Source organism: Syngnathoides biaculeatus, chromosome 3, assembly GCF_019802595.1.
Source record: "Syngnathoides biaculeatus isolate LvHL_M chromosome 3, ASM1980259v1, whole genome shotgun sequence".
Taxonomy (NCBI): domain Eukaryota; kingdom Metazoa; phylum Chordata; class Actinopteri; order Syngnathiformes; family Syngnathidae; genus Syngnathoides; species Syngnathoides biaculeatus.
Window position 1 is genome coordinate 21,217,025 of NC_084642.1, and position 14,165 is coordinate 21,231,189.

The 14,165-nt window shown below is 40.4% G+C and overlaps 1 protein-coding gene across 1 annotated transcript; it reads left to right on the forward strand.

Moving 5' to 3' along the window:
* Positions 1–704: 704 nt before the first annotated feature.
* LOC133497497 (uncharacterized) lies at positions 705–11,019 on the forward strand. The gene is made up of 2 exons (XM_061813391.1): positions 705–1,176; positions 10,169–11,019. Exons 1-2 carry the CDS (start codon positions 705–707, stop codon positions 11,017–11,019), a joined length of 1,323 nt encoding a protein of 440 aa, XP_061669375.1.
* Positions 11,020–14,165: the final 3,146 nt, after the last annotated feature.

Consider the following 14,165-nt stretch of genomic DNA (forward strand, 5'->3'; position numbering starts at 1 on the left):
GAAAAATAGTAATGTACCTAGTATAAAAGGGAACTACTTTTACCTTAATATCAGCTAGGATTTGCTGGCAATACAACATAAGTATGTAATTACTTTCTCACCAATCAACCTATTCACCCTGTGTTTTACATTTTCACACAACTTGAAGGAAAAAAAATGAACATGGATAATGAACCAAAAAAAAAAGAATATATATATATATATTTTTTTTTATATATATACATGTTTTTTTATATATATATATTTTAATTTTAGGTAACAAGCTTTCAAGCATTTATGCAATGACGATCTGACAACTAGCAGTAGCCTTCTCTCTTAGTCGTCATCATGACTTAGCTCGTCGTCATGATGCCCGCTTTTACCCCAAATTTTCAAAAAAAGTGAACGTGTGAGAGCGGCATCCCATCTCCAAAAATCGGGACATATGCCAAACTCATCTCTACTTGACCAGAAACACAAACCCAAGAAAGAGAAAAAAAATGTGTTTAGTGTTATGAGGAGGAGTCAAAATTCACACCTCTGCTCCTGCTGCTGCTTTTCCCAGCCACGGCTGCTCTCTCTATCTCTGTATGTGTGTGGTGGTGGTGGGGAGAATGTGCGGAGGTGTCACTTGGCACCTCCTGGGTTCTGGCCTGGACTTTAAAAAGGCAGCAGCTCGGGAGCAGAGCAGCACACACACTCAGCCGCACTCTCTCTCCGCCAACATGGCCGGCAACATGTCTTCTTCGGCCCTGCTCGAGTACAGCCTGCACTACCAGCAATGGTTCTCCGACTCGGACGTCTCCGGAGTCTCCTCGCCGGAGACCCTCTCCCCGGACTCGTCGCCGTCGCCTCTTCTTCCGAAAGCCGGCAAGCCGGGATGTACGTCCCGACTCGATGTGACCTTGCAGGGAAGGCCCAGGAGGGCGGTGAGGGTCCGGAGTAAGCAGCGGGAGAGCGCCAGTGAGAAAGAAAAGCTGAGGATGAGGGACCTGACCAAGGCTCTGCACCACCTGAGGTCCTACTTGCCGCCCTCGGTGGCCCCCTCGGGCCAGACCCTCACCAAGATTGAGACCCTGCGCCTCGCCATCCGCTACATCTCCTTCCTGTCGGCACAGCTCGGCGATACTTCCTCTTCCTCCTCTTCTTCCTCTTCATCGTATTACTGCGCCAGCCCTCAGCAGGCACCTCAGACATGTACACAGCGCAGTGTCAAGGCCAGGCTGCGGCGTTGCAATATGGGAGCTGTAGTTTTCCTCACATGTTGCCGCCAGGAGGCTCCTCATCCTCCTCCTCTCAGGTAATTTCTATCTATCTATCTATCTATCTATCTATCTATCTATCTATCTATCTATCTATATCTATCTATCTATCTATCTATCTATCTATCTATCTATCTATCTCTATCTATCTATCTATATCTATCTATCTATCTATCTATCTATCTATCTATCTATCTATCTATCTATCTATCTATCTATCTATCTATCTTATTCATCTTCACCTGTTAATGATCATCTACGATTAAAAAAAAAACATCAGTACTGTATTATTTTCAATATCTAATACAGGTTGAGTACAACAATGACTACTCCTGGATTTGACAACATGGCCGCCACCGCCGTCATCCAACAACGACTACTACTGCCTCATTCTGAATGGATTAATTTATTTTATTTTTTCAAATATTTTATGTCTTTTGTATTTATGTGTAAATATGGTTATGTGGAGCATGCTATTTTTGTATGGGTTTATTTTTAGGATACCAGTATTTATAATAAATTTGTCACCATGACGCAAAGAGATCTGTCTTCAATTTCATAATATTGGAAATAGTTAACTCATAGTATTTGAGGACAATTCGTCTGTGACGCCACTGTTATTATTATTATCTTTTTTTTTAAAAATAGACTTGCTGCATCAGATGTCATAAAATACAGGTGTACTTAATCCAGAATCCCCGTGAGTGTACTTTGAGTGTTTTTGGAGGATCATGATTTCATACAGAAGTAGAATAAAACAAAACAAACAAAAAAAAAAACAAAGCAAACTCCTCTTTGCAAAATATTGATGAATAAAAAACAAAATGTTAAAAAAAACTAAAGGAGGTAAAAATATGCTGAAGAAAAAAAAAATAAAGAAATAAATAATTAATTACTTACAATGGAAAATAAATACAAACATACTTGATAATAAACAAATAAAATAAAAATAAATAAATGGAGGAAAATGGCAAATGAAAAAAGAAAATAGATGTAGATATAAATGTGAATGCCCAGCAATTGGCTGGCAACAAGAGTACTGTATACAGTATTTCTCCCAAAGTTAGTTGAGGTAGGCTCCAGCTCACACACCGTCCTCATGAGGCCGAGCACTAGAGATGGATGATTACTACGAGATAGGGAATGGCCACCACCCGGTCTAATGAATGAGTAAATGAAAAGTACCATCTGTTGGTTGTTGCCAAGTAATGTACCATTTTTGGCTTGACAAGCCTCAGTCTGAGTTCTTATCCAAACATGGCATTTCCATCAAAACCAGGGCTTTCACATTTATTGTCATTTCTAAGTCATGCCGCCTTCGCCTTTGATATTAAGTTTACCAGACCAGTAAAATCATACCGTAATAAATGGAAAAGTTGGTACTTTCCCCTTTGTTTTACTGCGATGCAATACAAGTGCAGTATGTGAGGAAAATCTGCTCGCCCGAGCTCTGGATAACCTCGAGCAAAGTTTGACACGTAACCTGAAACATTCATGTAACCTTCTCTGTCATTTTGTGTGTGTGAAAGAGAGAGAGGGGGGGGGGGGGGAGAGAGAGACTTCTTTTCATATAATGTCTCTCCAGAAGAGTACAGTCAGTGGAAGCATGCAGTGACTCCACAGGTTTGATTAAGATTTTCTGTCTTTTTTTGTTAATTGTCATTCATGAGATTCCCCCTCAGAAGGGTACAAATGCAGGAAAAGTGTTACCTCACGAGTTTGGATTTTGGATTTTCATGGTCCGATCCAACCACAAAAGTGTACAATAGAGCTCGTGCACCTATGTCATCAAATCACGTGACTGGCCAGAAGTGCCGGTCAAACAAACCATTCTTCAATGCTAAATTGGTTGGAGACGACGCGAAAATACATCTTAAGCCCAGAGTTTTGTCCAATACCGTTAAACATTTTGAAGTTGATAATAAACGAAGGTACATGGAAAAATGAGAGACACTTGGCAAAGAGGACCCATATTTAATGCCGAAGTCGATGTTTTCGCCGATAAGAAAGTGAACTGTTAACCCACTTCTGCTTGTCTTGGACAACTGGATCTACACATGGATCTGGTGAGTAAATCGGCAAGATTTGCACGGAAAAGTTTGAAAGCGTAGAAAAATCTGGATGCTTACAAATACTTTGTTGCTGGATCTGTTCTCAATGAAGAATAAATTCCACATAGTGATGCAGCCACTCCCATTTTCTCAATACAAAAATCAACATTTATAAATGACCCTTGGTATTACACAAACCGCATTCATTAACTGTGATTGGAAAAAAAGAGGACAGGGAGTCGGCTCCTCCGTACACAGAAGCGTATTGCAGCTACACATACACACACACACACTTCAAAACCTCTCTGCGACAGACGTTTTTTTTTTTTTTAAATACGCAATGTTCACAAGTGTGTTAATTTGGCATTATAAATACTTCGTAATTTGGGATTACGAATAATTCCTACCTGAAATGAAGTGATCGCTACACATGTGTGTGTATTTGGTTGGGCACCGGCCATCACGTTTAATTGCTGAAATCCATCGATCTTTTCTTGTTTTTTCAACTGGTATGCTAAAGAATGATGTCTTTGAATATCTGTCTCGTCTGTTGTGACAAAGAACAGCACAACAGGTCTCTGGTATTTTAAATATTCTCCTCCAGTTCAATGTCTCCCACAATGTTGAGGAGCTCTGCTTGACCGCCAATATGGTGCCATGAAAATGGTGACGACACGTGCACGATATATATATATATATATATATATATATATATATATATATATATATATATATATATCCGAGCTACCTCCACATGCTGATGTGTCGCCGAGCTAACAAACTAAATAGATACTCTATTCAGAAGGCCAACATTACAGTTAAGATCATTTTTTTGTTAGTCACTTGGAAGATTTGGGAATTTTGTGAAATACTGGATTTGTTTATTCTTTTGTCCTTTTTCCATTGTCATCAAATTTTAAACAAATAATAAAAAATTCACTTTGCTTGTGGTGGTCATATACAGGTATTACTTTTTGGAAAAAAAATGGGATTAAGAGTTTGCCTCGATATCAAAAAAATAATATTCCACTGCCTTTCGTTTTCCGTGTTAGCATACAGGTAAGTGCGTTTCCTTCGTGATTTCTGTCACAGAGTAAAAGATCAAGGGCACAATACTGCGCCTTTGTGACGCAGTCCTGAGTCCCATGATGTGTGTATACCAGGTAGCCTAATAGTCAGTCAAGGCTTGATGTCCTGTCGGTTGCGTCTTCAATAAATGCAGTTAGAAACATAATGTTGTCTACCTTGCCCATGTATGAGTAAAGGAGCTCAGGGATCGAAAATGGGCGCCGTTCGAGGCAGCCCAACTGGCGACGTCACATGAAAACCCATTGGAGGAAAAACTCCACAAGTGGGCTTTGCTTTTGACATTTTTTTTCAATTTAATTTCTCACCACAGGAGCGTACACCTGTAACAAAAGTGTAACCCCAAAAGTGCAATTGCTTTTTTTTGTTTGGGGGGGCTGATGTGTTTTTATCCACATGTCGTCACTCCAGAAGAGAGGTACAAAATTGCACTGATGACCACAAAAGATGAAATACCTAATTGCTAATGTTGCAGAGTTGATTTAGCGTGTGTGTGCTAATGTAGCTGTGCAAACATCAGCCCTCACCTTGGCACCGGTGGGTCTAGACTCGAGCTCTCCGCTTTAGTATGCGTGCAGACCTCCGGCCGGCGTGTTTAGCTTAGCTTCATTAGCTTCTTTTGATATGCAGGCTAGCCACACAAACGCTCAGCCCCTTTCAGCTAATAAAACCCGAGAAGGGATGAAAGGCTTAACGCGCTTGTGCTGATTGCTCCATTAGGACATGTGAGTAAACACGCTGGCTCCTAATGTGGATTATAACACACGAAGCACATCCCGACACTCAGCACTCATTACAATTCATTAAGTCAAATGACAGCCAATACACTAAGAACTCACTGTCATGTTTGTTACAGTGTTGAAAAAAAAAAAACATTAAACATTTTAATTTAAAGATTTATTTATATGGGATCATCAAATCAGCTAGTTGATATTGATATCTTAATATTTTGGCTTCTTGATTAAACTACAAAAGGGAAAATTATTACTAACATCTCGCAGCACTGTAATGTTTAATATATATTAATATGAACTTTATTGACTTATTTTTATCTATTTTTTACAAAAAATGTGTTGCCCAGTTTTGATCCAAAGTTCTGCACATTCACCCACAAACATCTTTCCCGTTTTATGTTTTGATTTGAAAGAATACACACAAAAAAAACATTCTCCTTATTTAGGCATGGTGGGGCTTCTGGTTTACATATTGTCTTACAGTTGTGAGGACCGTGGTTCAAATCGCCACCTCTGTGGAGTTTGCATTTCCTCCCCGTGCCTGCGTGGGTTTTCACCAGGCGAGACTCTAAATTGCCCTAAAAGTGCGACTGTTGTCGGTCTCCTTGTGCCTGTGATGGATGGATGGATGGATAATACAAACTCCATTTCCAGTAAAGTTTGGATGTTATCTAAAACAAATAAAATAGAATACATCCATCCATTCATTCATTTTCTGAGCAGCTAATCCTCTTGAGGGTCGCGGGAGTGGTGGAGCCAATCCCAGCTGTTACCGGGCAGGAGCCGGGGTACAACCTGAACTGGTTGCCAGCCAATCGCAGGTTACGGGATACTGTATTACATCAAATGCATAACAAAGACAAGATATGTTCAAATTGATCAACTGTTTAACTGTTCAATTGTGTTAATCAACCATGTTTTTTATGTTGTTGTTGTTTTTGTACCTGAGTCTACGTGGCAATATCCTTTGCACAAGGATGATCATTTTTAATGCAGAATGGCATGAGAGATCAAAGGTCATGAGCATTCAATGTTGGTTTTTGGCCTTACCGCTGATGTGCAGACATTTGTCCAAGTTTTCTGAATATTTCTGATGTGATTATTGCAACCCATGAATTCAATTGCAATTTTACATTGAGAAAGGTTGGCCGGAAACTGTTGGCATGATGTGCTTATGCAGTTGTTAACAAAGTGGCCAACCTCGCTCATTTGGGAACAACCGATTCACCAATCATGACACTCACCTGTTTCCAATGAACCTGTTGACACGTGGACTAACTTTGTTGTCTCCGTACCATCTTTTTTGGAACATGTTGCAGCCATCAAACTGAAAAGGAAAGATTAAAAAAAAAACAACAACATTCATCAGTTCAAACATTAAATATATTTTTAAAACTTTAATTTAAAACGGACATTGCACACCAGCACAATACTTGTGCAAAGTTAGCAAAAGAGCTACGGAAGTTTACATTTGTAGTCCCTTGGCAGGTGACTTCAAAACATAGACAGGCCATATCAGGAAATGTATAAAATCATTCCATCAATCACACTTAAAATGCCTTATTTATGACACGCACTGAAAAAGTGATTTCACTACTTTTAAAGTGCTACAGTTTCAAGATGACATGCTGCGGCGACACCTGATGGGAAAAGCTGAAAGGAAAAGAAGAAGAAGTTAGAAATAATTGAAAATGACATTTGCAGTAAAGGCCAGATGCACTTGGTCCTTTTCTGCTGCTTGGAGACGACCAAGTCAGGAGGAACAAATTCAAGCGCTGAAGGAAATACGTTCACTCTTTCATTTATACGTACTGCGTTATATGCAGTCAAAGGCTTTTGTAAAAAATACCGTATTTTTTGGACTCTAAGTCGCAGTTTTTTTCATAGTTTATCCGGGGGTGCAACTTCTCCAGAGTGACTTACATGTGAAATTAACACATCCATCCATCCATCCATCCATTTTTTGAGTTTTCACATTGACAACCGTAAGAGGGCGCTCTTGGCCCGTGTACCTGTACCTGCTACTTGTGAAAATTCAGCATTTCAATATTAGCTGTAAATTGTAACAACTGAGAAGGAAGAGAAAATCATATTCTGCAGATTATCTTAAATAACATTGTTATGATGTTGCTAACCAAAAGTATTTATAATTAATACGACTTCTGGTGCTTCATACGTCGTTAGATTAAGCTTCATGCAGGCATTGAGACTTCTATCTGTTAATCGTGAACGTAATTCAGTTTGATTTGCCATCATGATGGTACGATGGTGAACAGTTCTTGTCGACAAAGGCGTATCTTTTATTCATTTGATTATCATGTTCTTATGCGAAGGTGGCAAAATGTTGATTGGCAACATTGACGACGAATGCTTTGACATACTCCCCGTCTGTGAATGTAGACACACAGCGGAACCCTCCCTCTCCACAAAGGCTGTCCATTCTTGTTGAAAACTTCGTTACCCCTCATATTTTTTTCTTTCAACGACCTTTGTCAAACGCGTTTCCATAATTACGTAGTTGTTCCGACACGATCGGCGTTCAACATGAAGCCTGTGAACTCCGGCAACCCCACCAGGACAAACCTTCTCTGCAACATTTGCGTTGCTCACAACAGAAATCACATGTACAGTATGCCGTTATGAGGTTCTCCGCGAGCCATTATGCAACCACCAAAAGAGGAAGGTATGGCTCGCGAACCAGAGGTTCCCGACCCCTGCTATGGGAGCAGTGGATGACCGACGGAGAGCACAGCATCCGGGTGAATCTGCCATGCAACTTTCAAGTCATAGGATGGCTCGACAAAGTACGGGCTTCCAAAACCATCCTGTCGAGATTCAGAAAGGCTGGAATAGGTGAGTTGTAACTGCAACCGACGATGAGTCCGACGTAAGTGACGTAGAAGAGGAAATGGCGCGTCGTCTACCGCTGGAGTTGGCGGACTTGTTTAGAAGTGACACCGAGGATGAACATTTCATTGGATTTTAGTTATTTGGAATGACACAGATGGTTTTGGTAAACTTCTTAGTACATTATTTATGCTATAGTTATCGGAATAACTCATAATATGTTATGTCAACATACCAGGCACGTTCTTACTTGTGTCATGTAACGTTAGCGTACCGTTCAGCCTGTTGTTGCCTCTATTCTATTTTTATTTTAAATTGTGACGTGTTTGTTCTTGGTGTTGGATTTTAGCAAATAAATTTCCCCAAAAATTGCGACTTATACTCCTGGGCGACTTGTTTTTTTCTTAGTGTCTATAGATTTTATGGGTGGTGCGACTTGTACTCGGAGCAATGCATAGTCCGGAAAATACGGGAAGCGCTTAGGTAAGCAGTAAGAGGTGAAGTAAAACAACTCCACAAGACAGAGAATGCAAACCTAACCCGGATAACTTTGCCGTCCTCAATCTCGTTATTCTTCTTTTGTTTTTGTTTTTTTCTAAAGTATGACGTGAAGGCGTGAGGCCTCTAATTGCAAGGTGACCTGACGCCCGACAGCTCAGCAGCAGGGCTGAAAATGAGATTTTGTAATGCTTATCAAATTATATTTGGGATTAGTATTGTAAATACATGCACACAAAAAAGCAATTTTTTTTTAGTAAATATTATCTTCCAGGCCAAATTCTTTATACGACTATTATTATTAGTAGTAGTAGCGGTAGCATTAATGCTATCATTATTCTTTTCGCTACATCTGTGGTTTTGTTAGTTAAGTATAATTTTGTCACCAATGTGCTGCATTTACAACAAAACTTAATTCAAAACTGATTTTCATTCTCAAATATAAAATATTCAGGGATCAAATTTTGTACAAAATCAAGTGCGGCATTTTGTTGAAGAAAAATAACATTGATTGTAATTAACCTTTGACCTCCAGTACTTTATTTTAGGTTTAGAATATGAAATAGAAACTGATTTTTTTTCACTAAGACAAAAATAGGCTCTCAACCCTTCTAACACGTTTAAAATATTTTGTTTGCTGGTTCTTGCAAGTGGATTTTGTGGCATTAAATGGAAAATGGACATATTTTGTACTTCCGAACCTTGAACAGTGCCACATTTAGTCCAAAATGGGACATGCTGTATTTTAATGTTGTTGATTTCATTATTAAAGTCATTCAAATAAAACCTTACACACGTTTATCAATCCGTGTGTTTTTCACTGGAATTTAGTATAATTTTGTTTTTTTAAAAAAAGTTTTGCTTGTAATACAGTAGATAAGAAAGGTTCCCTTTTTTTTTCATTATCCCATGAAACCAAATTGGGCCCATCTGAAATGTGATGATGCATCCCATTGCAGTAATTTATTGTTATTTTTTATCTAATATCAAATGTGTTGGTTGTGACCCTGAACCTGATCCATGTAATCATTCACAATCCGGATCTTTCCTTTCACGTGCCGACGATTATTCTAATCTAGTGTATCTAGTGGCTTTTCTTGGGCGCATGTGCCTTGGCGTTACCTCCCACCAACCCCCCACACCCCACCCCCCAGGTCTGCCCAGTCCATCCAAACCAGACCCGAGGTGCAAACCGCTCTCACCTCCCAGCTGCCTCGGCACACTTCTTGGTCATCTACCTCTTTTCATACTGTGGATCTTCAGCCGTGTGGCAAGGGACCGGTCAAGTAAAATGAAGGCCAGTTTTCATTGCAGCAATGAAATCTCCCTTTTCTCGTTGTGGTTTTCAGCCTGAGAGACAAAGACTAGATTATAAAAAGTGATTGCTGGTCGACTAATTGGATTCAGGACCATTTTGTATTCTTCAGATAATGCTAGATTTTTGGAGTAGTAGTAGTAGGTATTTAGATGTGTCTGTTACTATAGTTGAATTGAAATTACTTTAAATGTTCTATTGTCAGTCAGCACTCATTAGAAACAGAGTACATTTTTAGGCAACAAATAGTTACGTTCACTTTTCGTTTTACCTGGAATACTTCCTTGGAGGGTAATGTGACTGACGTTCCCAAGCAAGTCCCAGATCCAAATCAGTCTCCAAAATTGCCCTTGTTCCCACGGCGGACTCAAGTTTGGTGCGCTTTGCGATGTGGAGGTGCGAAGGCCTGTGATTTTATGATCCCCGCTTGCTCGCACCTCATGGCAGGAGCCGGGCCCTTTCCCACGGGACCCCGCCAGCCGAGGTGCGAGGCCCTCTCTCACGGGGGTCTTGGGGGTCCCCTAAAGGTGCAAGCTCGCACCTCCCGCCACATATATAGAGCCAGCTTTCGCCGTCTGTGCTCACAATTCCCTCGACTTTTGCTTCCTGCAGCAGATCATTGCTTCACTTCGAGAACGACAGACATGGAGACTCAGTTCCATCTCCACGAGACCCAGGGCACCTTCTCCTTGGAGTGCCTTATGGAGAAGTCCTGCCTGGTCTACGACGTGCCATCGGATCCCGGCTATTTCAGTGCAGGCCTGTCTCCCACCTCTTCCGAGGATTCCTTCTCGCCAAACCTGCCGGACGCCTCGGACTGGTTCTTGCTCAGCAGTCCTTCTCCGGCTCCCGTCAAGAAGAGCCGGTCCAGGTACCCAGGCAAGAAGCGCCAGACGGCCAGCGAGCGGGAGAAGCTGAGGATGAGAGACCTGACCAAGGCTCTCCACCACCTGAGGTCCTATCTGCCTCCCTCGGTGGCGCCCCCGGGCCAGACCCTGACCAAGATCGAGACCCTCCGCCTGGCCGTGCGCTACATCTCCTTCCTGTCGGCCCAGCTGGGGCTCAGCGAGGAGGCGCTGGAGCAGATGAGGAGACCTCCGGGGCAAGCGGCGCCACCGCAGACCCTCAGCCAGTTCTTGGGTGGCCAAGATGGATTCTGTGAGCAGAGCAGCGCCGTGCACATGTTGGCCCCGCAGACTGGCTGTCAAGTAAGTTCACCTTCGCAAAGCACAAGACAAGGAATTTAACTTTCAGATTTACCACTCTTGCACTCTGAAACTAAATACTAATAATATTAATGGCCAAACTCTTAGCAGATTCCATCTGTATCTGTATTTGCATTTTTAAAATTTGTTGTATTGTTAAATTCTGTTTAAAAAAAACCCTGCTACTTTTTTCAAATGTAATTTTATTCAATTCAATGGACTTCAATTGGTTGTATTTGCTACATCCGTTTATTGAGCCTGTCCCAGCCGAACTTAACACCTTGTCAGTCAATCAAAGTTCAGTGCTACATATTCAGGAGCCTTTTGTAAACATTTTTAAGGGCTTATTTCGAAGCCTCAACATGATTTAATATGACAATAATACACCTCAGCCCTTAATAGTATTACTTATGGTTACATTTTAGGTATTATTGTTTGAATTTAACAGAAGGATACTGAGTTATTGTGTTTATTTTATTTTATTTGGGCTTCCTATCAAACACAAGTTTTTTCATTGTTAAATGTTGTGAAAATACTATTCGCAAAGTAAATATATATTTTTTAATAGTCAGTTTTGCTATTGTTGATACTAAAAAAGCAGTGCATTTAAAAAATATTTTTTGTGGCTACTACCGTTAAAAAAAAAAAAAAAACAACTCAAACTCCGCTCAATACTATTTCCATTTTTACTTTATTTTATTTTAGGACTTTAGTAAAATTTTGTACAAATAAAGTGTTTGTCTTAAAAGAAAACGGAGTAACTTTCAGGCTTACTTTCTATTTCCAAACCACGAATCTTTATTTTGATTTATTGCATAAACGTATGCCTGAGCCCCATCCTCCATAAAGCTCAATGCAATGTTAACTGATAAATGTAATAAACTTTATCTTTTGTCTTCTCTTCCCAGTTTCCAAGCGACGTGTCCTTGGATGCTGAGCAGTTTTGGTTGCTGCAGCAACAACTTCACAACATCTCGGGACAATACTGAGAAGAAAAAAAAAAGTCTACTTTCATTGCAACAATGAACTTCACTTTTTTTTGTTGTTTGTCAACAAAATATTGTTCTTTTTTTGTACATACAAATGTATATTTATTGATTTCTTTTTACACTGGGAATAAATATTTATCATAACAAGACTGTCTGATGAGGTGCTTTACAATAGCAGATCGTAAAATACTTCCATTATTGTGTAATATACACTTTTGCACAGGTTGAGCTAAGTTTGTTACTTTGCATCCTTTAAATTTTTTAATGTTAAATAATTTATCAAATGAATAAGCCAGAACCCGAAACACTATATATTTATATAGAAACACTTATATTTGATTTTTTTTCATATGTTGGTTCTTGCTGGAATACCGCACTATTTTGTAAAATAAATAAAAAAATAAATGAAAATATGTTCAATTAAGTTGGAATATTATACTGTATATTTGGGGACTGACGTTCAAACCCATTTATTTTTTTCCATTTATTTCTTGTGTGTTTCGTAGAATACTGACATATGTTTGGGATTACTTTGAAGACTGACGAAAATAATAAAACAACGCTAAATACTATCATTTTATTTTGTTATTTGGGGCTTGCTAGAATCTTGCTGGAACATTCAGTAGAAAGCCGACATACTTAAAAGTTGAAAATGTTAAGCATGGACTCAAACAACTTATTTTAGTTGTAGCGATTTTGTAAAAACCTGTAATAAAATGTGTCTAAATGTGTCATTTAGTTGAAACCTGTTGTGTTTTCAGACTTATTTTTACATGTTCAGTCGTCTGATATTGTAGAAAGTCTGAATGTGCTTTTAGTTCACGACGTTTCATTTTCATCGCATGTGGTTGCAGTTTTTAATAAGATGTCGCCACGCTGGAGACTTCCTAAAACAAACAGAGCACACGGTGTTGCTAAAGAGTGAACACGGTGGTGCTAAAGTCCTTAGGAAAGACCCCCGCTAAAGGGGGGGCCGGACGGGAATTGACAGCTGAGGACGACACCTCTGCTCACCACTGAGGCAATATGGCCGCCACATCACCAGATGTCACTGATATTGTGCCAATTCAAAGTTCGGTCAAGTATTAAATATCTGCAATGAAGTGAATTCATGTCTACAGTTAAATATCTGAGTACCATTTTCTTTGATTATGGTCTTCAACTCCCATATTTGTGGAAACAAACTATTTTGAGTCTTGAGTGAGATGAACGTGTGGGCTTTTTGTCCACGTCAACGTCATTTTGGTGGCTTTCACTACGCTCACATGTTTTAATTCTCATTAAAGACAGTTCACTATTCAATTCAACTGTCATGCTCCTGGCTTCCTGCCAAGGCTGGGCGTGGCTAGCCAATTAGTCAGCGCACACCTGCACCTTGTCCCAGCTGATGCCTCCCAGTATATATATAGGACCCAGGGGACGACTTGTCCTCCGCCAGATCGTCGTCCTTGATGCCTCGTTCCCGCATTCCTGTTTGCCTGACTTCTGCTCTCCGTGTACCGACCCACGCCTGTCCACTGACCACCCTCGTAAGCCTGCTGTACTTTTACTTCTGATTGTTTGGACTGTCTGCCTGATCCCAGACCTTGGACAGAATAAAGGTTTCCTCTGCACTGTCTAGTTGTCTCTTGAGTCGTGCATTTGGGTCCACCCTTGAGCCCTGTTCATGACATCAACTTTTGCGTTTTAGCAAATAGTTTTCTAAAGTACATATGAAACTGACGGTTTTGCTGACATAGGAAGTCCACAACAATTTTCAGAAAAATCAAAGACAATTTCGAGTCTTCAACATATGCATGCCTTTTTAGACTTCAATTTAGTTTTAAATGCTCCAAACAAGTCTTCAACCTAAATATTGTCCATGCTTATGTCATCATCTGGGACAATTTAGCATCTTTGAGAAACCTTGAATTTCCATTCTGACCATCCCTCCATCAATTTTCTACCGCTTCTCTGGGTCTGGTCATGTGGGAAGTAGCTTCAGCAGGGATACCCAGACTTCCCTTTCCCCAGCCAATTCTTCCTGCTCTTCCATAGGGATCCCGAGGTGTTCCCAGGCCAGCCGAGAGATGGTCTCTCGAGCGTGTCCTGAGTCGTCCCCGGGGTCTCTTCTCGGTGGGACATGCCAGGAACACCTCACCAGGGAGGTGACCTGGAGGCACCCGGATCAGATACACCAGCCACCTCATCTGGGTCCTC

What these genes read in the sequence shown, in the direction of transcription:
- LOC133497497 (XM_061813391.1), top strand. Translation starts at nt 705, where the DNA reads ATGGCCGGCAACATGTCTTCTTCGGCCCTGCTCGAGTACAGCCTGCAC. An exon ending in TCAGCAGGCACCTCAGACAT is followed by an intron (nt 1,177 to 10,168) that starts GTACACAGCGCA and finishes TGCGATGTGGAG; the next exon opens with GTGCGAAGGCCTGTGATTTT.